Below are 26132 nucleotides of genomic sequence, written 5' to 3' on the forward strand. Positions count from 1 at the left end.
CCAAAATATATGCACAATACAATGTTCCATCTTTGATGTGTAGATTTGTAAGTGTACATGCTTACATGTTCAATGTTGTTCACATGAAGGATCCCAAACCTGGCTTACAGACAGAAAATCAAGGAAAAACAAAGGAAAAGAAGAGTACTTTTTTTGTGTAAAGGAAACTGCTCTGCATTTTATTGACTGATTCCTTGTTTCAAGGCCAAGTTGCAGTCTTGTTGTTTTCTTCCTCAGCAATCTGCTCTGGTGTTGAACATGAGCACTATCTCTTTAACGATTACCTCATTTTAGTGGCTACATCCTCTACAGCAGCTGCTGAGGTTTAGGGGCAGCGTTAAGATACATGTTTACTGTCCTTAAATCCCCAAAGCTTTGTCACTAAAGCGTTACACACACTGTACAAGTCAAATAAGGATGCGCATCTGTCAGTAGTCTTGACCCAAAACATGAGCATTAAAAACAAAAACAGTAGTAGCTTTGGATTTAAATTAGTAAGGGGAAATTGTAGCACACCATCCCCATGTGCTGTTAACCTTACATTGCTTATGCCAAATACAATGTTTCAGTTTAAGGATTAGAGTATGTTGTAGACTTACACGTCCTTTACAAATATGTACACAGTTTTTAAAGGTGCTAAATGCATTTAAAATGTGGATCTCAGGTTATATCCTCCATGACTCGTGGCCCTGTCCCTCCTGTCTCTTCCCTAGGTAACGGGGTTCCCCAGTTCCAGCCTATCGCCCTGAACTCTGGCTCCCGTATCCAGCTGCTGGTCAACGGCTCTCTGCTCATCAAACACGTGCTGGAGGAGGACAGCGGCTACTACCTGTGTAAGGTCAGCAACGACGTGGGAGCTGACGTCAGCAAATCCATGTACCTCACCATCAAAAGTAAGACTCCAAAAACAATGTAATGTTCCTTTCTGACTTCCTTATTAGCCTAACTCTGTTTGGTATTGTTGGGTGAAGCATCAAATGACAAGTGTGTATCGCATCTGTGAGTTTGGGTCAGAGCAAATGAGGGGAATATACGGGTAAAATCTTGATCCCACAGTTTAGTCACTGTTCCTTTTGCCCTTGGTGTGTGTGTGTGTGCGTGAGCAGCTAAGAACTTATGTCCCGTCCATTACACCCTGAACTCTTCATTCAAGCGGAGTCTGCCAATTGCAAAAGAGAGGGACAGAGCACTACACCACTACACCACTGTGCTCTCTTGTTCTCTGGCCTGCTTTCTCTATCTCACTCTTTCCCCCTCTCTGATTCTCTCTCTCTCTATCTTTCTCTGATAATGATTCTGTTGCCCTACTTGTCTTACATCACCTACATCACATTTAAAATGACATATAGCACCTTCATAAGGTCACCAGTACGCCATCTCTCAATCTGTATTTCTCTGAAGTCACAGAAATGTGACCACCCTATATGTTATCTTCTGGTATCAGCCCTGTCCCTGGCTGCATATTGATTTGTATTACAGTGTTTTCCTATAGCCTTGTAGACATCATGTTTAACCGGCAAGGGGGAGAGGGCCTGCCTTGCCAGGTCTATTTTAATCAGTACCAGCAGCAGTCTAATGTAACTGTAGCATCACTAATCACTTTCTGGTTACAAAACCAACCCGAGACAGAGCCAAGGCCTGGGCCATGGCCAGGCTAAGCATCATTAATGTCAGTGGGACTTGGAGAGGAACTGGGACACAGTTCAGTGACATAAGGTCACTCATTAGATGCTGTGTCATTTCAAAGGTTTAGACATTGAACAATTGACCTTAGGGTTACTCAGGTGGCCCTTAGGCTACTGTAGTAACTGTACATTGAATCATCACACAGTTAAAACAGATACAGTCTGAGTAATGAATCATACTGAAACAAGGACAGGGCATGGTTTTGTTTTGTATTGGAGTCCAGACAGTTTGTCTCTCTCTGCTATGTTGACTGGTGTGGTTGCAGCATGTGGAGTATGTTAATAAGGATCGGTGTTGCGCCAGCGGGACAAATTCCGGTGAAACTGGAGGACACACAATTCAAATAAATAATCAGTAATATTATGGATTTTAAACATTTAGGTACATATAAGTGTCTCATATCGGCTGAAAGCTTAAATTATTTTTAATCTAACTGCACTGTCCGATTTACATTTTATTTTTTAACTAGGCAAGTCAGTTAAGAACAAATTTTTATTTTCAATGACAGCCTAGGAACAGTGGGTTAGGGGCAGAACGGCAGATTTGTACCTTGTCAGCTCGGGGGTTTGAACTTGCAACCTTCCGGTTACTAGTCCAACACTCTAACCACTAGGCAGGAAGTTACTAGTCCAACACTCTTAACCACTCATTCAGGCAGGAAGTGGAGAAAAAAGGGGCCTAGCCCTAAGAAGTTAATGACCCTGGTCACCAGTCTCCTGGCACTGCTAGTCTGGCTTCGCTGCATGGGGGAAGTATCCTCATTTGATGGTGCTCAGATGTGAGTAGAGCTTATTTTCTGTTGCTGTTCTTATCAAGCTGTTGCAGTAGACCCCCCGCTAAGCTGCTCTCTCTGTCAGAGCCAAAGGCAGCTCCCTCCTGGCATTGACTGCTGCACAAATATGCAAACAGACACGCACAAACCCACGCAAAGATGGTAACACACACGTGCGCTCCTACAGTACACACAAGCCCTCATTTACACACACACGTGCGCACACACTTTCTCTATCATGCATCCATTCAGATTCACATAATGTAAATAAAGACACACTCTCACACACATCAGTAACCATAAATACACATCCCATCATCAATACACGCAGACATGCACAGACGTTTAGGTTCCATTCCATACCGTTGCGTTTTATATACTTACACTGATTTGTACAAACAAGCATGAATCATCTATTTAAACAAACAGTCTCTGATCATGGTGTGGCTAAGACACTGAGAGGATGCAACAGACATTGTCTGTATGCTAGCCAGCATGGCTACGATGCTCTGGCCTACCCCACCCAGTGTACTGTACAGTATGAGCTTGTCATAGTTAATGAGGCTAACATGGAAGTGCTTATGTAGCACTCTGTGTTTCCATCAGTACATTAGCTCACTGGAGGCCGTGGTTGCCATGCAGTGGCTGGACCTGTGAGACAACACATTTACACACCCAATCAGCAACTGGCTGGGCCTTGGCACCATTCTTTTTTTTTTTACATTACCACCCAGGTCATTGGTCAGCATGCCATAAACAGTAGCTATGCAGTTGGTTAATGCCTAATTATCACTGACAAACAGTTGGCTGTACACCGTAGCCAGGCCCAACAACAGCAAGACGCTTCCAGTCACAAGAAAGCCTCTTCCTCTCCTCTCTGCCTTCTTTTCCCAGGAGGTATTTGTCTCCTGACATGTGAGAGAGTAATTGTGCAGGAGAACAGGGCATTAGAGTGGTTCCACTCAACTTGTCATCCCTGTACTGTATGGCCTGTAAGAAGAACACTGGGCCGGTCTGAGGAGTGTGTGTGTGTGTAGTGTAAATCTCTGTGTGTGGGTGTATTATAGGTTGTATGCATTTCATTGTGTGTGTGTGTGTGTGTTTGGGGGGTATAGCCCAGTGAGGCATTGCATGGCATGGTGGCCTACTTTCCCAGCATGCCCGGCGAGGAGAGGAGATGATAAAATGAGGGTTGAAGCGTATTATCCTCACACAGCGCCGTCGCCCCAGCCTCAGCCCCAGATCAGCTTCCACCCTGACACTGAGACCAGCACGCCCCAGGACACACGATATCATTGGGAATGTACAGGGGGAGGAGGGGAGAGCAAGAGATTTTATTTTAATGTATCAGTCTCATAGCGTTTCATAGCCTACTGTCAGTGTGTGTATGTGTGAGCTGACTACATTGTAATAGGTCTATGCAGGATGGAGGAGTTAGGTTGAGAGCTGCTCCTTATCACCAGATTCCATAAGCCTTCAAAAGCTTAATCAGGAAGACGGAGGGAGATTTAGGGCTGTTACAGTAAGGGGTGTTACAGTAATACTAATTGTAAAGGGGACCCACTGTGAGCTGTGTAGTGAGGTGTAAAGATTCCCTACTTTATAGATTCCTGCTCATTCTCTCCTATAGCCTACTCTCATTTCCTGTTTAGTTTTACTCAAATCTCTCAAGACTATTTAAATTTAATGATGATTGACATCTTAGAAATGAGAACATTCTGATTATCCAGAAAGCCCAGAGTTGTGATGTCTTTGGGGCTTTTGTTAGTGGTATCCATCATGCTACTGGGGGGTTGGAAGCTCAGTCATTACATGATGGTACAGCTGTACTCTTGTCACTCATCAAAATATCACATTTCATGCCTTATAAACCCTGAACTGTGCACTCGTAGACTCAAGATGCTTTCTGTAAAAGTGTACTTATTCGCTTGAGTGGATTGAAAAAGAACACCATTAGTGTCTCAGTATGCACTGCTGCCTGTCTGTCCTAACTATTCTGCTGCCTGTCTGCCCTAACTATTCTGCTGCCTGTCTGCCCTAACTATTCTGCTGCCTGTCTGTCCTAACTATTCTGCTGCCTGTCTGTCCTAACTATTCTGCTGCCTGTCTGTCCTAACTATTCTGCTGCCTGTCTGTCCTAACTATTCTGCTGCCTGTCTGTCCTAACTATTCTGCTGCCCGTCTGCCCTAACTATTCTGCTGCCTGTCTGTCCTAACTATTCTGCTGCCTGTCTGCCCTAACTATTCTGCTGCCTGTCTGCCCTAACTATTCTGCTGCCTGTCTGTCCTAACTATTCTGCTGCCTGTCTGCCCTAACTATTCTGCTGCCTGTCTGTCCTAACTATTCTGCTGCCTGTCTGCCCTAACTATTCTGTGTGCCTGTCTGCCCTAACTATTCTGCTGCCTGTCTGCCCTAACTATTCTGCTGCCTGTCTGCCCTAACTATTCTGTGTGCATGTGTACATGTGCACATGCGTGTGTGTGTGTGTGTGTCCCAGGCCGTTGAAGCACTTCAGTGAGTTCCTGCTTCATTTAAACCCGTCAATACTTCAATTAGAGACAGACTAAGTAAGGGCCCGGGGGAACAGTTATCTGCATGTGGTGTTCTACCTTATTTTCAGTCCCTCTCTTACAGAGAAAGGGTTCAGATCAGAAAGATAAAACAACAGATGATTTTACTACTGCTGTGCAGCTAACACATTTTACTCAAAGTGTGTACACCCTATCCAACTAGAAATCCTACAGTAAGATGTTTTAATTTTATTTTATATACCAATGTTTTGGGGATTTCTTGTCAAAAAATGTAACTCTATAATGGTCTGTTCAATTTCAAGACTGGCTATCATTGCAATTCACACCTTTTAATAATGCTACTGGATGATTGTTTACTCAATCAGTTGTAGTCCATCTCCATCCAAGATGGCAACCTCCTCCTCAGTCTCCCTCTGCCCAATGACACACAGCCAGACCTGACTGGGACCTGATAGAAAAATAGGAATTGAAACCTCCTCCTCAGTCTCCCTCCTCCTCAGTCTCCCTCTGCCCAGTGACACACAGCCAGACCTGACTGGGACCTGACAGACAGATAGGAATTGAAACCTCCTCCTCAGTCTCCCTCCTCCTCAGTCTCCCTCTGCCCAGTGACACACAGCCAGACCTGACAGACAGATAGGAATAGAACCCCCCCCCCCCTCGCTCTCTCTCGCTCTCTCTTTCTCTCTTGCTCTCTCTCTGTCTCTCCCTCCCTCCCTCTTTCTCTCCCTCCTGCGCATTATTACCAGGCTCTGTAACATCGCTGGATATTAAAAAATATACATCAACCAAGCAATTATGGGTTATCAAAAAGAATACTGGTAGCCTGGGGTGCTACTGAGGGTTGTGTTGTGAATGTAGGCAAGAGAGAGGAGTCTGGCTGGGAGCAGCCTTTTGTTGTCCCCACAACCTTCTTTAACAAGTCTCAGATTGTTGTGAGGATGGTTTAAGATGGAAAACACCTTGAGCTGCCTGTTTGTTCTATGTCCTCTTTGACACCTGAGGCCTTTACTGGATCAGTATTGGGAGTGTCACAGCAAACTGAGTATGACACTGTGGAAGCACACAGCACAGAGCAGCCAGTCTCTGTAGCTTTAACAAGCAGTCAGAGCAGACAGACATTTCCCTGAAATTTGATCAGGTGGAACTGTGCTGATCACACAGTGGAGGAGCTGGGTTCTGTGCCAGAGCCACGTGTGTGATGACAATAGCAGATCTTATGCCTGTGTTGTTTGAAAGGTACGTCAGCATTAGGATTCTTCTTCTATTCTGCGTCCCCCCCTCCTCCTCCAGCTCCCCCTCTTCCCTCCTCTCCTCAAAGGCAGAGCGCTCATCAAGGCATGCCCTCCGTCTCGCGGGGGCAGGAGTAGGAAAACATCAGGCAGGTCTCCTGCTGACGCCGCCTGCCATGGCGCTGCCTGCTGCCTCAGATGTACGGAGAAACTACCCCTGTTAAGGAGCAATAACATTTAGAGAAGGCTGAGGAGGATATTTTAATGTGCCTCACTTAAAATTCATAGTTGTCATGCAAAATAAATCAGCGTTCTTTGGCGTAGTTTGAGAGTGAATAAGAGATGAGGCTTAAATGTTGGCAGACCTTAGTGTGACACATTCAATCATGTCAGAGAGGGGCTGTCTGCTAGCGGAGCCACACCCCCTGCTACACACACACACACACACACACACACACACACACACACACACACACACACACACACACACACACACACACACACACACACACACACACACACACAAACCCCTCCTCTGCACCGTGAACCTCAAACGGGGTGGTGCAGAGAGAACAAGGGAGAGGAGAGAGTGTGTCACCTGGGATTATGTGTGGTTTGTTTTTGCTGCATGTGTTTCTCTATTTTTCAGAATTTGTGTGGGTGTGTATGTGTGTTCCGTGTGAGTGTTGCCTTCTTGTGTAGATGTGTGTGTGTTCTGTGTTGGTGTGTGACTGTGTGTGTAGAAGACAGAGGAGAGGTCGAGGTTCTGAGTGTGTGTGGAGGGGTAGTGAGACAGCAGTGGGGCCAGAGGAGTAGTCTTGTCTGCTGTGTATGAATAATCAAAGTGGGCTCTCATCATTAAATCATAGCCGTCCTGGTGGGATAGGAGAGAGAAGAGAGAGATCACAGTTACACTGCTGCAGGGGAACATCCTCTCAGACAGTGTTTCTGAGACTTGTCATGAGTCCTCTCTGCTCGTACTACCCACTTAGTTCCTGGAGAAACAGCTCCTTTAACAGACACAGACAGACACACACAGACAGACAGACACACAGAGGAGAATGGCTAGAGCACCAGCCCCCAGACGTATCCCATTGTCTTAGCCAGTAGGATGTACTGTATATATGATCTTGTTAAACACGTACAGTAGACATACCGTATGTACCTACACATTCATATACAGTACATTATTTTGTCTGCCTTGAAGTCCATTCCTCTCTGAAACATCAGCAACAGTGCACTGTACATTCAGTATGTGCAGCATTTGTATGAGATATCAGTACAGCAGGTTATATCATCAAGGCTTTCAATGCAACTGTGATCTACACCAACCTATGTGAGACAGTACAGGACTGTGTTGTGTGTCTGTACTGTAGTAGAGGACACCTGCAGGTGTTTATAGCAGAACTGGGGTATTTCCCCAAATACACACACAGACACACACACACACAGACACACACACACACACACACACACACACACACACACACACACACACACACACACACACAGCACCGCTGCTAATAAGTGTGGTGCGTCGTAGTGCCGCAACGCCAGACGAGCTCTACACACACCGCGGGGAGTTCAGACTAGTCACAGCTTTCCTCTGCTCTGTAGCACCCTGTCTCTGTCTCTGTCTCTGTCCCTGTCTCTGTCCCTGTCTCTGTCTCTGTCTCTGTCTCTGTCCCTGTCTCTGTCTCTGTCTCTGTCTCTGTCTCTGTCTCTGTCCCTGTCCCTGTCCCTGTCTCTGTCTCTGTCTCTGTCTCTGTCTCTGTCTCTGTCTCTGTCTCTGTCCCTGTCCCTGTCCCTGTCTCTGTCTCTGTCTCTGTCTCTGTCTCTGTCTCTGTCTGAGACGCCCTGCCTCAGGAACATCACGTAAACAGTTTCTGTCTGTTTGATTGCTTACCTGAAGGCCTGTTTTTGAACCATTAGTGGTCAATGCATTGTGGGAACCAGGGAGATCTAGATAGGAGTTCATGACTCTCCATAGTTGACTATTCTCAGCCGTGACGTTGGGAATGAGTACTCCTTTAGGCTTTAGGGTGGCAGAGGACAGTTAAAGGAGAATGTATGAGCCTCTGTTAAGTTACTTGGAAGTTCCAACCTCTGCTTCACTCTCTCCCTTTCTCCCTTTCTCGCTTTCTCTCCTCTCACCCTCTTTCTCAGTTCCGGCCATGATCACGTCGTACCCCAACACCACCATGGCCACGGTGGGCCAGCAGAAAGAGATGAGCTGCACGGCCCATGGGGAGAAGCCCATCATGGTGCGCTGGGAAAAGGAGGAACGCATCATCAACCCAGAGACCAGCCGCTACACCGTCGTGGTCAAAGAGGTGGCTGACGAGGTCATCTCCACTCTGAAGGTGCGCCTGAGGCCTCCACCTCAAATGGGGGTGATGTGTATTATTAGTGTAGTACGTTCTCAATATAGCATGAATGATCATAGTAGTGTTTGTGCTTGCAGTGATTGACATTGGACATTTTGTGTAGCCTATAAAATAACCAGAGGTTATGATCAGTTGAATATCAAACTGTTTTGGTGTATTATGGAGATGTTGCCTGGTTGAAAACTATGTTGACCTCTCCTCAGATTTTGCCCACTGTTCGGGAAGATTCTGGATTCTTCTCCTGCCATGCCATCAACTCCTATGGTGAAGACAGAGGGATCATTCAGTTAACAGTACAAGGTAAACTCCTGGCTTCAGCTCCTGCTTCTTAAGCTGTTTCTCCATAGTGGTACCTTTTTGTTGCTACTGTAAGTTTCTCCTGACCACATCAGCTAATATCTCTGGGCCTTAGTTAACTTGAGCCTGCAGTTGGTTTCCTCCTGGTCAGGTCAACTAAGTGAACAGATAAACCTCTCTATCTAATCTGTGTGTGTGTGTGGTGTTAAACCCTTTTAGAACCTCCGGACCCTCCCGAGGTGGAGATCCGAGAGGTCAGAGACCGGACCATTGCCCTCCGCTGGACCATGGGCTTCGACGGAAACAGCCCCATCACAGGATATGACATTGAGTGCAAGAACAAGTCAGGTAGGGCTGGCACAAAGGCCTATGGAATAATGTGAGAAATCCACATGAAATTGCATATGACATAGTTATAACTAAATCGTTTTTTTGCATTAGCTAACTTGTTTGTTGTTGGTTGTCATGTCATACAGAGATGCTAATAGGTTCATTGTGTTTGCCCCCCCCCCCTAGCCTCGTGGAATTCAGCCCAGATAACCAAAGATGTGTCCCCCCAGCTGAACCAGGCCACCATTATAGAGCTGCACCCCTCCTCCACCTACAACATCCGCATATTCGCCAAGAACAACATCGGCAAGAGCGACACCAGCAACGAGCTCACCATCACCACTGACGAAGCAGGTCGGCCCACACAGATCTGTCCTTCACTGGGTCAAAACATCATGTAGTTATGTTCCAAACCAGTTTGACACATATTCTGTTGGTCTTCAGATTGTAGCAATGGATGCGTGTTGTTTTCAATTCTGATATTTTCTTCAATACAATAAAGGCCCATCGCTCGTTCATAACTAGAGCAAAGGGATTCCTAGCGTTGTAGCACCATCTAGTGAGATATTTACTCAAAATAATTCATGTCTGAATTGACTCAGTCAATAATGATGGTGGGTTATAAAAATTATTCAAAAAGGGCTTTTACCATTGCATTTTTGTTTCACAGTTCTGGTCTACTTAAGGGGTGGCTCTCCCATAGGCATCAATGCGATAGCAGGTCTGGTCGACTTAGTTCACGCGCCACGCACCAACCAGAAAAAGAAGCCTATGAAATGTCTTGCTTTCTCTATCATCTCTGCAATAGTCAACTGAATGTCTCATAAGAGTATTTTGTGTTAATATTACACCTGTTCCACAGCCCCCGATGGCCCTCCACAGGAAGTACAACTGGAGGCCACCTCTCCACAAAGCATCAAAGTCACCTGGAAGGTACTGTGTCCTCATGGTGTTAAACAGAGCTATTTTCCTGTTTCTATCGATGTCTATGTACAGTCTGATCGTATGATATGACAATAGTAATGCAGAGCATTTGACCAAACGTGTTACCCTAATTATAAGCAAAAGGATGGCAGCATTTGAACATATTTTGCAGCATTTTAACACATTGTCGTCATCCCCCATCCTCTTCCTCCTCCTCAGGGCCCCCACAAGCACCTTCAGAATGGGGTGATCCGGGGCTACCAGGTGGGTTACAGAGAGTACAGCTCTGGAGGCAGCTTCCAGTTTAACATCATCAGCATGGACACCACAGGGGAGAGCAGTGAGAGCATCACCCTGGACAACCTGAGGAAGTTCACTGAGTATGGGGTGGTGGTGCAGGCAGCTAACCGTGCTGGCACCGGGCCCTCCTCTCAGGAGGTCATCACCAAAACACTGGAGGATGGTTAGTACAGATCAGGGGGTTAAGGGGTGGGGTTGGGTAGGGATGTGTGTTTGTGTTTAGTTTACTTCTTAATAGCATGAGAATGTTGCAGTGTGGAAATGTAATTGCCGTAGGTAGACTACCATCTTCTGGATAAATTACCTCAAACCAAAAGATGTGAAATCACTAATACAGTAAGAAGCCAGTAGGAGGAGATATTGCAGCCTAGTCTGAACAAAAATATAAACGCAACGTGCAACAATGTCAAAGATTTTACTGAGTTAACATTCATTTCGGCACTAATCTATGGATTTCACCTGACTGGGAATACAGATATGCATCTTTTGGTCACAGATACCTTAAAAAAAGAAGGGGCGTGGATCAGAAAACCAGTCAGTATCTCGTGTGACCACCATTTGCCTCATGCAGTGCGACACATTGCATAGATTTGATCAGGTTGTTGTGGCCTGTGGAATGTTGTCCCACTCCTCTTCAATGGCTGTGCGAAGTTGCTGGAATACGGGAACTGGAATACGCTGTCGTACACGTCGATCCAGAGCATCCCAAACATGCTCAATGGGTGACATGTATGGTGAGTATGCAGGTCATGGAAGAACTGGGACATTTTCAGCTTCCAGCAATTGTGTACAGATTCTTACGACATGGGGCCGTGCATTATCATGCTGAAACATGAGGTGATGGCAGCGGATTGATGGCACGACAATGGGCCTCAGGATCTCGTCACTGTATATCTGTGCATTGAAATTGCCATCAATAAAATGCAATTGTGTTCGTTGTCCGTAGCCCATATCACATCCCCACTGCCACCATGGGGCACTCTGTTGACATAAAGTTGACATCAACAAACCGCTCCCTCACACAACACAATACACGCTGTCTGCCATCTACCTCGTACAGTTGAAACTGGGATTAATCCGCGAAGAACACACTTCTCCAGCATGCCAGTGGCCATGGAAGGTGAGCATTTGCCCACTGAAGTCGGTTACGACGCCGAACTGCAGTCAGGTCAAGACCCTGGTTAGTGCGAAAAGCATGCAGATGAGCTTCCCTGAGACGGTTTCTGACAGTTTGCATAGTTTTTATTCTGATGTACAAACCCACAGTTTCATCAACTGTCCCGGTAGCTGGTCTCAGACGATCCTGCAGGAAGCCTGATGTGGTTACATGTGGTCTGCAGTTGTAAGGTCAATTGGATGTTCTGCCAAATTCTCTAAAACTATGTTGGAGGTGGGTTATGGTAGATAAATGGACATTCAATTGTCTTGCAACAGCTCTGGTGGACATTCCTGCAGCCAAATGCACACTCCCTCAAAACTTGAGACATATGTGGCATTGTGTTGTGTGACGACACTGCACATTTTAGAGTGGCCTTTATTGTCCCCAGCAAAAGGTGCACCTGTGTAATTATCATGCTGTTTAATCAGCTTCTTAATATGCCACACCTGTCAGGTGGATGGATTATCTTGGCAAAGGAGAAATGCTCACTAACAGGGATATAAACACATTTTTGCACAACATTTGAGAGAAATAAGCTTTTTGTCCATATGGAACATTTTATTTTTATTTTTATTTCAGCTCATGAAACATGGGACCAACACCTTACATGTTGCATATATATATTTGTTCAGTGTACCATTGTCTACACATGTCCTAACTTCGGTTCCCCTCCTGTCCCTTGACAGTCCCCTCGCGTCCCCCTGAGAATGTCCTGGCCATGGCCAAGTCCCCAGAAGTAATCTCTCTGTCCTGGTTGACCCTGCCCAAAGAGGCCCTCAATGGAAACCTGCAGGGCTACAGAGTCATCTACTGGGCCAACCTGCCAGACGGAGGTAGGGGCTTGTTAACACGCGCTCAGAATACTTAGCGGACCACTGGTGGTGTGAGCACTATGATCATAATGGTTTTAGCCCATTCTTTCATTTTCTATGTTAACTGCTATGTAGCATGCCATTCATCTTGTACTTGACAGATTTGTGCCACTAGGTGAGGCTATGGTTTAGTTTTTAGTTTTCTCAACAGGCAACACTAGATCATGGGTGTGCCTTGTGCAATGTTTGCAATATCTCAGCAACGCTGCCATTTTCTCCTCAATTTCATTCTGTCAGTGTTGATTCAAGTTAGTTCTAATTAGTTCACTTCTAGATTTACTTACAAATCAACTATCCAATGAGTATTATATCTCAATAGACACATATCCATTTAAAACAGGTTCCTGTTCTGTATATAATGTAGTTAATTAGTTGTTTAGTAGCTTCATTCTAGATGAGGTGGGTTATTTGGATGGAGGTACCACGGGGCGTGAGAGGGGTCAGCACCCAGAGCTAACACTCTGCTCCCAGGCCCTGTGGATGGGATCCAGCCTGCAGCCTCTCGGGGCTCCATCAATAATTCACAAGATGCAGTAACTCACTGTGGGTCACTGCTTCAGTTCTGTCTACAAGGACACTCAGTCAAGGACACAGGAGACGCAGCAGACAGAGCACTACTGCCAGTACTCAGTGATTATTATATCACAGATACTACCTCGGTCAAAAATCACAGTAGCTTTCTGTGTATGTGCATCGTCTTGTATGGTAGTTTGCAGTGTGGTCCTAGGCAGTGGTGTACAGTACTTAATTAAAAATACTTTAAAATACTACTTAAGTCGTTTTTGGGGGTATCTATACTTTTACTCAAGTACTATTTTACTGGGTTACTTTCACTTTTACTTGAGTCATTTTATATTACGGTATCTTTACTTTTACTCATGTATGACAATTGAGTACGTATTCCACCTCTGGTTCTAGGTTTATTGTATTATTGTGGTCACTGTAGTTCTTTTCTCATAATGCTGTCACACTGGATCATAGACTTCATTTGATATGGCATGAGAGTGAGTGATAAAAGGTTGTTTGTAACCGTTGTGTGACATTGACAGAGTTGGGAGAGATCAGGAACGTGACGACCTCCTACCCGTCTCTGGAACTGGATGGTCTGGAGAAATACACCAACTACAGCATCCAGGTTCTGGCCTTCACCCGGGCCGGGGATGGGGTGCGCAGTGAGCAGATCTTCACCCGGACCAAGGAAGATGGTAAGATGCAAATCCTGGCTTGAGATACACTTGGCATAGATGTGGATCATCGCTTTCACATTGACATCAAAGCATGATTCCCTCAAAAGTTCAAGCTATGCACGTAATACAGAACTGTCTGCAATAAGGCCATATAAGCCCATCTTCACTGTTTCTATTCATATATACAGTATATATGTATGTTTAACATAATATGCCCCTCCTTCCTCCCTCTAGTCCCTGGGCCTCCAGCAGGGGTTAAGAGTGCAGCCGCCACCAGCTCCGTGGTGTTTGTGTCCTGGCTCCCTCCTCTCAAACTCAACGGCATCATCAGGAAGTACATTGTCTTCTGTTCCAACCTGCACCCCACGGTACGGAGCTCTATTATTATTAACACAGCTCTCACAGCAGCCTTGAGTGCCCATTACAACACTGCCTCCAGTCCTCCCATTCTGGGCTGTATTAGAAAGTCCTGTAGGGAGAGAGAAAGCTCATGAAGATTACTCCTCTGTTCAAGTTGTATGATAAATGCATAGACGTGTAACCCCCTTCCCTTTCTCCCTCCCTCTCTCCAGGTGATGAGTGAGTTTGAGGCTTCTCCTGATGTGTATTTCTACAGAGTGCCAAACCTGGCCCGCAACAGGAAGTACAGCATCTGGGTGGTTGCCGTGACAGCCGCTGGGCGAGGCAACAGCAGTGAGACCATCACAGTGGAACCTCGGGCCAAAGGTACGGGCTGCCTGTGTAACAGCGTAACTATTGAACGTTGGAAATCAAAACGGACGTTTCTGAAATATTAGTGATTGCAGTATGATGTTGATTGATATGACATCTAGGATATTGCTTGCATCCTGTTATTATTCATCATTGTTATCCATTGGAATAGAATGGTAAAGTCACAGGGATGCATGTGTGTAACACTCCTAGCTCCTGCCAGGATCCTGACGTTCAACGGAACAGTGACTACACCCTGGATGAAGGACATCATTCTGCCCTGCAAGGCGGTCGGAGATCCACCCCCCACCATCAAGTGGCTGAAGGGAAAGTAAGTCACGCCATAGAGCTGTATAGAGATCACAACGTTGTATCTGTACCATTATGGCATCTGTGACATCATTGGCAGCGCCATTGAGGCTATTTACATTTTCTTCTTCTTTTGATGTATGAAAAAAGTCTCATATTGGTGACTTACCGCCATTTGCAGTGCTGGAGTCTTGAACCAAATATTGTCATTCATTTATTATGGCCACTAAATGGCAGTCATATAGCTTTAATCCATTTACAAACTAGGGTGGCAAACCAATTTGAAGAGGAAGACAATGCTCTGATCATTGGCTGATCGCTCCCAACCCATAGGAATCCCCACCCAGTTGACTACTTTAAAATGATGGAAGCCTTCAATGGCAAATGTCATTGCAAAACCAGGTTATTTCCAAGTAATGATCTCTATACATCTCTATGGTCAAGGCCTATCTGTCACATGATTCAGCACAATGCAGGTATGTCAAAATCGTAATCACGTTTTTACGTACTGTACTGAACATCATCTGGTCAACTCTACCTCTCAACAGCAATGGTACCCCTGCCCCTGTTCTGATTGATGGACGCCGCAGTGTCCATAGCAACGGTAGCTTCATCATCCGAACGGTGAAAGCAGAGGACTCTGGGAACTACAGCTGTGTGGCCAGCAACAACTGGGGCTCTGATGAGATCACGCTCAACCTGCAGGTTCAAGGTAAGACAGAGAGAGATGCCCAAGGATAATTGTCCAAAACTGTCCAATACTAATTTGTATTGGACAGTATTGAAAGGCCTTTCTACCTAGCTCTTCTGAGGACACTTTGTGGCTAGTTTGATGTAGCACAGATGCTTTGTTGTCATGGATTTTGTTAGAAACATCATTCCTTTTGTTCTACAGTTCCTCCAGACCAACCACGTCTCACAGTTACCAAGACAACCACCACATCAATCACTCTGTCCTGGATACCTGGGGACAACGGAGGAAGCTCCATCAGAGGTGAGTGACATTAGGCCATTTAGACACAGCAGAGACACCTCTACAAGGCATAGACCTCCTTTCCAATACCCCAGTGACACTTCAACAAGACAAATATCCCCATTCACACCCACTAGCTAATGACATTTCAACAAGAGATAAAGTAGACCTCCATTCAGACACACTAACCAATGACATTTCAACAAGAGAAAAAGTAGACCTCCATTCGGGCACTCCAACGACACCTCAAAAATTCACTGGTAACTACTAAGACACACCAATGGCACTTCAGTAACAGGGCTGGTACCCTATTAGGACATTGGGTGAACAAAATAATCTTACAAGTCCCCCCACTTCTCATTATCTTAGACAGGCTTAGTAATTGCGCTGAGTGGGGTGCTAAAACAGTGGAGAGGGAATAGATTAAAAAGGAACAAAGAAGATTAGGTGGGTTAAAGTGGAAGATTAAACCACTCAGTCAAGAAGAAAGCCCAATCACAGAAGGAGTAGCACTGGTGATTTATCATAGCTGGTCATCACTGGAACACAACATTGCGCTTCTGGCCTCTCAGGCTTTTTAACAGAGATCATAAGAGATGTCCAGGGTGATTTCCTATGGTATTTGTTTTCATGTCATGCGTCAAAGTATAGTATATTGTCTAGTCCTTGCACTTACCCCAATACAGTGCCTTATTTCCTTTTATTTGTGTAGAGTAAATATTGGCTATGATCATGTGCTGTTGTCCTGCCTTATGTTACATTTAATGTTAATCAGTTTCATTGGCCTGTTTATAAGTATTTAGGCCATGCCTAAGCTCAAATACTTCCCCTCTGCTGTGCCAGCACTGTGAGAGATTATCTGGGTAATGTAGTTATTAGGTTATTAGATTCACTTGGAGTGTGTTGGGAGATATTTTATAGTTATGCTCTCTCTCACTCTCTCTCTCTCTCTCTCTCTCTCTAGGCTACATCCTGCAGTACTCAGAGGACAACAGTGAGCAGTGGGGCAGCTTTCCCATCAGCCCTAGCGAGCGCTCGTACCGTCTGGAGAACCTGAAGTGTGGCACTTGGTACAAGTTCACCCTGACTGCTCAGAATGGAGTGGGCCCCGGACGCATCAGTGAGATCATTGAAGCAAAAACACACGGAAAAGGTAGAGTCTCTATTGCAGGGATGGGCTATAGGTAGAGTCTATATTGCAGGGATGGGCTATATGTAGAGTCTCTATTGCAGGGATGGACTATAGGTAGAGTCTTTATAGCAGGGATGGGCTGTAAGTAGAGTCTCTATAGCAGGGATGGGCTATAGGTAGAGTCTCTATAGAAGGGATGGGCTATAGGTAGAGTCTCTACAGCAGGGATGGGCCATAGGTAGAGTCTCTATTGCAGGGATGGGCTATAGGTAGAGTCTTTATAGCAGGGATGGGCTATAGGTAGAGTCTCTATTGCAGGGATGGGCCATAGGTAGAGTCTCTATTGCAGGGATGGACTATAGGTAGAGTCTTTATAGCAGGGGTGGGCTATAGGTAGAGTCTCTATAGCAGGAATGGGCTATAGGTAGAATCTCTATTGCAGGGATGGACTATAGGTAGAGTCTTTATAGCAGGGGTGGGCCATAGGTAGAGTCTCTATTGCAGGGATGGGCCATAGGTAGATTCTCTATTGCAGGGGTGGGCTATAGGTAGAGTCTCTATTGCAGGGGTGGGCTATAGGTAGAGTCTCTATTGCAGGGATGGGCTATAGGTAGAGTCTTTATAGCAGGGGTGGGCTATAGGTAGAGTCTTTATAGCAGGGGTGGGCTATATGTAGAGTCTCTATTGCAGGGATGGACTATAGGTAGAGTCTTTATAGCAGGGATGGGCTGTAAGTAGAGTCTCTATAGCAGGGATGGGCTATAGGTAGAGTCTCTATAGAAGGGATGGGCTATAGGTAGAGTCTCTACAGCAGGGATGGGCCATAGGTAGAGTCTCTATTGCAGGGATGGGCTATAGGTAGAGTCTTTATAGCAGGGATGGGCTATAGGTAGAGTCTCTATTGCAGGGATGGGCCATAGGTAGAGTCTCTATTGCAGGGATGGACTATAGGTAGAGTCTTTATAGCAGGGGTGGGCTATAGGTAGAGTCTCTATAGCAGGAATGGGCTATAGGTAGAATCTCTATTGCAGGGATGGACTATAGGTAGAGTCTTTATAGCAGGGGTGGGCCATAGGTAGAGTCTCTATTGCAGGGATGGGCCATAGGTAGATTCTCTATTGCAGGGGTGGGCTATAGGTAGAGTCTCTATTGCAGGGGTGGGCTATAGGTAGAGTCTCTATTGCAGGGATGGGCTATAGGTAGAGTCTTTATAGCAGGGGTGGGCTATAGGTAGAGTCTTTATAGCAGGGGTGGGCTATAGGTATAGTCTTTATAGCAGGGATGGGCTATAGGTAGAGTCTCTATTGCAGGGATGGGCCATAGGTAGAGTCTCTATTGCAGGGATGGACTATAGGTAGAGTCTTTATAGCAGGGATGGGCTATAGGTAGAGTCTCTATAGCAGGGATGGGCTATAGGTAGAATCTCTATTGCAGGGGTGGGCTATAGGTAGAGTCTCTATTGCAGGGGTGGGCTATAGGTAGAGTCTCTATTGCAGGGATGGGCTATAGGTAGAGTCTTTATAGCAGGGGTGGGCTATAGGTAGAGTCTTTATAGCAGGGGTGGGCTATAGGTATAGTCTTTATAGCAGGGATGGGCTATAGGTAGAGTCTCTATTGCAGGGATGGGCCATAGGTAGAGTCTCTATTGCAGGGATGGACTATAGGTAGAGTATTTATAGCAGGGATGGGCTATAGGTAGAGTCTCTATAGCAGGGATGGGCTATAGGTAGAATCTCTATTGCAGGGATGGACTATAGGTAGAGTCTCTATTGCAGGGATGGGCTGTAAGTAGAGTCTCTATTGCAGGGATGGGCTATAGGTAGAGTCTTTATAGCAGGGGTGGGCTATAGGTAGAGTCTCTATAGCAGGGATGGGCTATAGGTAGAGTCTTTATAGCAGGGGTGGGCTATAGGTAGAGTCTCTATAGCAGGGATGGGCTATAGGTAGAGTCTCTATTGCAGGGATGGGCTATAGGTAGAGTCTCTATTGCAGGCATGGGCTATAGGTAGAGTCTTTATAGGAGGGATGGGCTATAGGTAGAGTCTCTATTGCAGGGATGGACTATAGGTAGAGTCTTTATAGGAGGGATGGACTATAGGTAGAGTCTTTATAGGAGGGATGGGCTATAGGTAGAGTCTCTATTGCAGGGATGGACTATAGATAGAGTCTCTATTGCAGGGATGGGCTGTAAGTATAGTCTCTATAGCAGGGATGGGCTGTAAGTAGAGTCTCTAAGTTAGTCTAGCGGCCAGCAATCTAAACTTAGTAATCATGGATGAATTACCGGCCCCATTGATTTTGTTTGTCAGTCTCACTCAGGTATCATATTAAAAACTGCAAACATTTCTCTCCACCCTATGGCAAACTGTAAAACAACAAATGTTTCCCCACGTCCAATGTCAAAATGAGTAGAATTAGGGGGGGTGTGGGTGGGGGGATGCACATGTGGGTACGCAGACCTGCAAGCAACTTTTTTGTGGCCCCCACCCCCATCATCTCTGCTCTATAGCATCTCCACCCCACCACTGTCCCCTTAGAACTGACTCTAACTCAAGTCCTATCTAAAGAATTTACCAAGCAATTCCTTGAACTTGCTCAATTATTGTGACCTGATTTGGTTCATGAATAAAATGTTACTGGCATCCTTAAAAGTCTTCATCTGGTCTCTTCACCCCTCTTTTTTTCCAGAGCCCCAGTTTGCCAAAGAACACGAGCTGTTTGCCAGCATCAATTCCACCCGGGTCAGGCTCAATCTAATTGGGTGGAACAATGGCGGCTGCCCAATCACCTCATTCACCCTGGAGTACCGTCCGGTGGACACGGCAATGTGGACCATGGCCCAGCGCACCTCACTAACCAAGAGCTACATCCTGTACGACCTGGCGGAAGCCACCTGGTACGAGCTGCAGATGAAGGTGGTCAACAGCGCTGGCTTCGCCGAGAAGAAAATCACATTCGCCACGCTCAACGCCGATGGAAGTGAGTTCAGTTCAGTGGTCCTCTAGGATGACAATATCGTTTCCTAAACCATGATAGTTTCATTTACAAAAGAAGTCCTTCCAAAGAAACATATTTGACTACGATTCTTAGTCCTCCCAAGTCCCAGCCCTGGTGATAAATAGTCATGCCTAATACTCGGGATGGTTACTCTCCCCGCAGGTACTATCCCTCCTCTGTTGAAGACAGTGGACCCCATCACAGACAACATGTCAGGCAACGAGGGGCTGAAGATGATGGTGACCATCACCTGTATCCTGGTGGCTGCTGTCATGGTCTTCATCCTCCTGATGGTGCTGAAGAGGAGGAGGAGGGAGCAGAGGCTCAAGAGGCTACGCGGTGAGTCAGAACCTAAAGACACTCACATGCACACGCACCCACACACACACAATAGAAACAAGGCAAACAATAACACACAAGCACTTTTTAGAGATTTATGCTCAAGAGAGTGAGGATTAATTAACTTGAGCAGAATAGAATTGTGAGTTTGTGACTATTGACTTTCATTATGTAATTAAGAGGCTGTGAGTTTAGCTAACACCGTAGAACGGTCTGATCAGATCTAGTGTTCCACTATTAATTTGCCAACACTCTAATGTTCTAGTTTTGCACATCTAGGAAATTGGCTTGGTGCCTATGATTGTAATATGTTATATTTTGTCAACCACAACTCTGCATTGTTACTAACTTATTGTATGCTGACTTCACAGATGCAAAAAGCCTGGCAGAAATGCTGATGAGGTACGTGAAGAGGAATATAACTACAGATAGGAATCATAAAATACTTTAAAGTAACTGTCCAGTGTTTTCATATTAAAAAAAAAATGTAATTAGTGTGTTAAAAAGCAGCTTTTTTGTGTTGGAATGGTGTGGGCGTACCCCAACAACGGAATGGTGTGTGTATATACCGATTAGACCGATTATTGGCCAGCTCATCCTCCTCAGGAGTATGACATCATACTCTATTAGGAAATAAAATGTATTTTTCAGTCTGAGGTAGGGTTTTTGTGGTCAATTTATGCTTTGGCCACAAATACGAGTATAGGACGAGTCAACAAATCAAATCAAATGTTATTGGTCGCATACACATGGTTAGCAGATGTTATTGGTCTCATACGCATGGTTAGCAGATGTTATTGGTCTCATACACATGGTTAGCAGATGTTATTGGTCTCATACGCATGGTTAGCAGATGTTATTGGTCTCATACACATGGTTAGCAGATGTTATTGGTCTCATACACATGGTTAGCAGATGTTATTGGTCTCATACACATGGTTAGCAGATGTTATTGGTCTCATACACATGGTTAGCAGATGTTATTGGTCACATACACATGGTTAGCAGATGTTATTGGTCTCATACGCATGGTTAGCAGATGTTATTGGTCTCATACACATGGTTAGCAGATGTTATTGGTCTCATACACATGGTTAGCAGATGTTATTGTGAGTGTAGCGAAATGCTTCTGCTTCTAGATCCGACAGTGCAGCAGTATCTAACAGGTAATATCTAACAATTCCACAACAAAACCTAATATCTAACAAATTCCACAACAAAACCTAATGTCTAACAAATTCCACAACAAAACCTAATATCTAACAAATTCCACAACAAAACCTAATATCTAACAAATTCCACAACAAAACCTAATATCTAACAAATTCCACAACAAAACCTAATATCTAACAAATTCCACAACAAAACCTAATATCTAACAAATTCCACAACAAAACCTAATGTCTAACAAATTCCACAACAAAACCTAATGTCTAACAAATTCCACAACAAAACCTAATGTCTAACAAATTCCACAACAAAACCTAATGTCTAACAAATTCCACAACAAAACCTAATGTCTAACAAATTCCACAACAAAACCTAATGTCTAACAAATTCCACAACAAAACCTAATATCTAACAAATTCCACAACAAAACCTAATATCTAACAAATTCCACAACAAAACCTAATGTCTAACAAATTCCACAACAAAACCTAATGTCTAACAAATTCCACAACAAAACCTAATGTCTAACAAATTCCACAACAAAACCTAATATCTAACAAATTCCACAACAAAACCTAATATCTAACAAATTCCACAACAAAACCTAATGTCTAACAAATTCCACAACAAAACCTAATATCTAACAAATTCCACAACAAAACCTAATGTCTAACAAATTCCACAACAAAACCTAATATCTAACAAATTCCACAACAAAACCTAATGTCTAACAAATTCCACAACAAAACCTAATATCTAACAAATTCCACAACAAAACCTAATGTCTAACAAATTCCACAACAAAACCTAATACACACAATCTAGTAAATATAAAATAATGGATGAGCAGTGACAGAGCGGCTAAGATGAAATAGATAGTAAAGAATAGATAGTAAAGAATAGATAGTAAAGAATAGATAGTAAAGAATAGATAGTGTAGGATACAGTATACAGTATATACATATGAGATAAGTAATGCGAGATATCTATACATTCTTAAAGTGGCGTTATTAAAGTGACTAGTGTTCCATTTATTAAAGTGGACATTGATATCTAGTCTGTGGGTAGGCAGCCGCCTCTCTGTGCTAGTGATGGCTGTTTAACAATCTGATGGCCTTGAGATAGAAGCTGTTTTTCAATCTTGGTATGAGTTAACATAATATGAACTTTTAAAAGTGAGATTCTCACTGGACAGTTACTTTAAAACTATGACAGAAAACTTACAAACAATACAACAAAAGCCCCTAACTAACATTTCTATCTCCTAGTAAAAACACACGGACACCAGACACATCGAACAAGCAGCAAGCCATGAGAATGCACATCGACATCCCCCGAGCCCAGCTGCTCATCGAAGAGAGAGATACTATGGAGACTATCGGTGAGACAAGTCTGCCACGCCAGTTTATCCCTTGCACGTTATATTTGATCGTCTTTTCTAAGAACTCATTGTCTTCCTCCCTGTTTTCTGTCTCTCAGACGACAGGTCGACGGTGCTGCTGACAGATAATGACTTTGGGGAGACGTCCAAACAGAAGTCGTCCACTGTCACGCACACAGTCCACTACCAGTCCCTGTCGCAGGCCACCGGCCCACTGGTGGACGTCTCCGATGCCCGGCCTGGAACCAGTAAGAGCTTAACCCATTTAATCACCTCTATATCCCACCCCTCACCAACTTTACTCTGTCATCCCCTGGAAGAATAGGGGTAATTCATTACTGTTTATTTGTTTGTAGTTATGTGAAATAAGAGAATGCTCTCTCTCAATACTCATATTTTCTGATATAGTTAAATTCAATCCAAGCATCTGCTGTAACTTTAAATCATTGTACATATTTATTTATCTCTCAGGTGCCTGTAACTGGACCCCAGTCCTCCAATCAGTGTTTAGACTCTAGTTTTTATTAACAACAGCTCTAACAATAAACCTCCAGGTATTCACATACCCTGATCTCAAATCCATTTTAAGCAAACTAGAATTTTCAGCTTATCATAGTTACAACCCTCAGATGCACTCACATAGCCCACAGCCCAGAGCAGTGTGAGCCAAGCCAGTGGCTGCACAGTGGCTTATGGAGGCTCTGTTGCTGCTGAGCTTCAGTGGAGCTGAACTGATGAAGAGAGGAGAGGCATCTGGCTCCACCTGACAGCTCACCTGATTGGGCTCATTGAGGCTGGCCGGGCAGCATTGTGGGCCTAAACCTTATCTGCTGACTCAGCCATATCTATCCAGAGTGTTGGGAAAACACTGCCTGGTGCTCAAGTCTCCAGCCCACTGATGGAATTACTCCACTCTGACCTACTACTATTACCACTGCTATTCTTCTCTGGCTTCTCCAGGCCGGATCTAATCATGGCCGTTCTAAAGGGACATTCTGATTTGGTGCCATTGATGCATAGCACAGTAGGTTAAATGTCTGGGTCAGACGAATATGATACAATTTTTTCTTGGGGGAATATTATATCTACTGTGAAAGGTTGGGATAGTTTCAAAACTATTAATTATTATTGATCAATAGATGTCTCTGTAATTTGATACACAGAAAATTAATACTCGATGTATGCTATTTACTGTCTAGGAGCACTTCAGTGGTATGTATGAAATGGCACCCTATTCCATTGGGACCCTGGTCAAAAGTAGTGCACTACATAGGGGATAGGGTGCCAATTCCGACACTGCCTAGGCCTCTCATCAGTAATGACCTTGGCCCTTTCACCCCCAGACCCCACAGCACGCCGCACTGCCAAAGCGGGCCCTGCAGCCAGCAGGAACCGATACGCCAGCCAGTGGACCCTGAACCCCCCCCAACCACCCACCTCCTCCCACACTCTGAGCACAGACTGGAGACTGCCCACACCGCGCGCCACCGGCTCTGTGGACAAGGAGAGCGATAGCTACAGCGTCAGCCCATCGCAGGACACAGGTACTGGACTGACCCTATGTCTCACATACAACATTAGTCTGCAGCAAAGGGGAGACCACTACTACTGTACGTGGAAGGGTCAGAGTGCTCACGGTATGTTTTAAGATATTTCCTATATATCTTAGGAAATGTAAGCTATATGCATGTACTATAATGGATGTTGCTTCTTTGTCTCTCTCTGTGTGTGTGTGTGTGTGTGTGTGTGTGTGTGTGTGTGTGTGTGTGTGACTACGCAGACCGCGCGCGGAGCAGCATGGTGTCGACAGAGAGCGCGTCGTCCACGTACGAGGAGCTGGCCCGAGCCTACGAGCACGCCAAGATGGAGGAGCACCTACGGCACGCCAAGTTCACCATCACAGAATGCTTCATCTCCGACACCTCCTCAGAGCAAATGACTGCCGGCACCAATGACTACACAGACAGCCTGACGTCCAGCACGCCGTCCGAGTCAGGCATCTGCAGGTTCACCGCCTCCCCGCCCAAGCCTCAGGACGTCAGCCGGGTTATGAACATGGCAGCACCCAAGGCCCACAGACCGGGTATACAGAACACACATGCACAGTACAGTTCAAACCTCATTGAAACTTCATTATTTTCCTCATTACTCTAGATCAGTGTTTTCTACCTCCGGTCCTCCAGTACCCCCAACAGTACATATTTTTGTTGTGGCCCTGGACAAGCATACCTGATTCTACTCATCAAGCCCTTGACAACTTGAGTTAAGTGTTCTGCCCCAATTAGACCTTGGACCACTGCATTACTACTATAACTTCCACAGCTCTCTAGGCCTGTTCAAAGTTCAAAGTTTCATAGCTTTAATTTAACACAGCATATTACAAAATGCCTATTGCAAAATAATGATCATGATCATAAGGTACACATCCTCAGATAACACCTCAGGAATGCTGTTAACGCTTGATGAAGTACAAACACCATTAAACACCCCGTAATACCCCTCTCACAGTGCTGTATTCATCTTCAGTGCTCTGCAGCAATTTCTGCACATGGAGGATCTGTCTGTCTATCTGTCTGTCTGTCTGTCCGTCCGTCCGTCTGTCAGTCTATCCGTCTGCCTGTCTGTCTGATACTGTTCTCCCCCAGGTTGGCCTCATATGACCTGCTGCTACTCAACTCCTATTCCTATTGGTCTGGCGCAGCTTGTGGACAGACCAACCAGAATGGGTTGAAATACATAGACATGAGGAAATGCACATTTTTCAAAAACTTTTTGTAAAAAATACGCACACACACACAGATTGTATATAGTACATTTAGCAAGTCCTGGCCTGCCATGTTTTCAGTCTGGGATGGGTGCATGAAGACTAGCTTGGTGTGGATGTTGTCAGATGGCAGGATCTAGGTTGGGCTGAGTTAGACAAGGTAGACAGGTTTTGGCTATCTGAGCTGGGTCTTGAGTTTCCGTCCCTCATTATGTTTTCATGGTGCGTACACAAGCCAGCTGCCCACAGTCATCAGCCAGCGGGAGGCTTAAACCGTCAGCTGAGGGCAAGTAGAGGCTATCTGTCAAGCCAATCTAAAGCTTTTGTCTGTCAATACAAAACAGCCCTTTACTGCCACAATGGAGATGTTCAGTGCGATATCAGTATTTCAGACACAGAGCCTGTTGTAGCGTCGTGCTAACCCTGGTGTCACTTTCATCCAGCGGGAGCTGGGTAGACACACTTTACAAGTTTCTACAATAAGTCCCTGTTGAAGACCGTTGTTGCCAGTCTGGTATAGCATCAGCCAGCTCTGTTGTTGCACACAGTGTGGAATTCACCCATGTTAGTTTGAACAGAGTTCATTTTTATGGTGTTTTTGCCCAATGAGTGTCACATAGTAGCATCAGAATCCTCAAGAACAAAAGGCTATATTTTCATTATAAAACAGACATGTCA

General features: G+C 45.0%; 1 protein-coding gene across 2 annotated transcripts in view; it reads left to right on the forward strand.

Moving 5' to 3' along the window:
- Nucleotides 1-26132, forward strand: part of dscamb (DS cell adhesion molecule b) — a 128043-nt gene that overhangs the window by 95215 nt on the left and 6696 nt on the right. For both annotated transcript variants that reach the window (XM_036961247.2, XM_090218682.1), the window contains exons 11-32: nt 714-893; nt 8389-8585; nt 8813-8909; nt 9126-9254; nt 9423-9590; nt 10099-10169; nt 10380-10623; nt 12306-12452; nt 13541-13696; nt 13913-14046; nt 14251-14404; nt 14603-14720; nt 15247-15410; nt 15594-15692; nt 16636-16824; nt 19492-19782; nt 19963-20139; nt 20511-20541; nt 22578-22690; nt 22789-22938; nt 24034-24234; nt 24471-24773. In XM_036961247.2, the coding sequence (XP_036817142.2) occupies nt 714-893; nt 8389-8585; nt 8813-8909; nt 9126-9254; nt 9423-9590; nt 10099-10169; nt 10380-10623; nt 12306-12452; nt 13541-13696; nt 13913-14046; nt 14251-14404; nt 14603-14720; nt 15247-15410; nt 15594-15692; nt 16636-16824; nt 19492-19782; nt 19963-20139; nt 20511-20541; nt 22578-22690; nt 22789-22938; nt 24034-24234; nt 24471-24773 (3513 nt within the window). The remainder of the gene's footprint in view (nt 1-713; nt 894-8388; nt 8586-8812; nt 8910-9125; nt 9255-9422; nt 9591-10098; nt 10170-10379; nt 10624-12305; nt 12453-13540; nt 13697-13912; nt 14047-14250; nt 14405-14602; nt 14721-15246; nt 15411-15593; nt 15693-16635; nt 16825-19491; nt 19783-19962; nt 20140-20510; nt 20542-22577; nt 22691-22788; nt 22939-24033; nt 24235-24470; nt 24774-26132) is intronic.

This window comes from Oncorhynchus mykiss, chromosome 24, assembly GCF_057628025.1.
Source record: "Oncorhynchus mykiss isolate SJ-2025 chromosome 24, ASM5762802v1, whole genome shotgun sequence".
In the NCBI taxonomy this organism is placed as follows: Eukaryota; Metazoa; Chordata; class Actinopteri; order Salmoniformes; family Salmonidae; genus Oncorhynchus; species Oncorhynchus mykiss.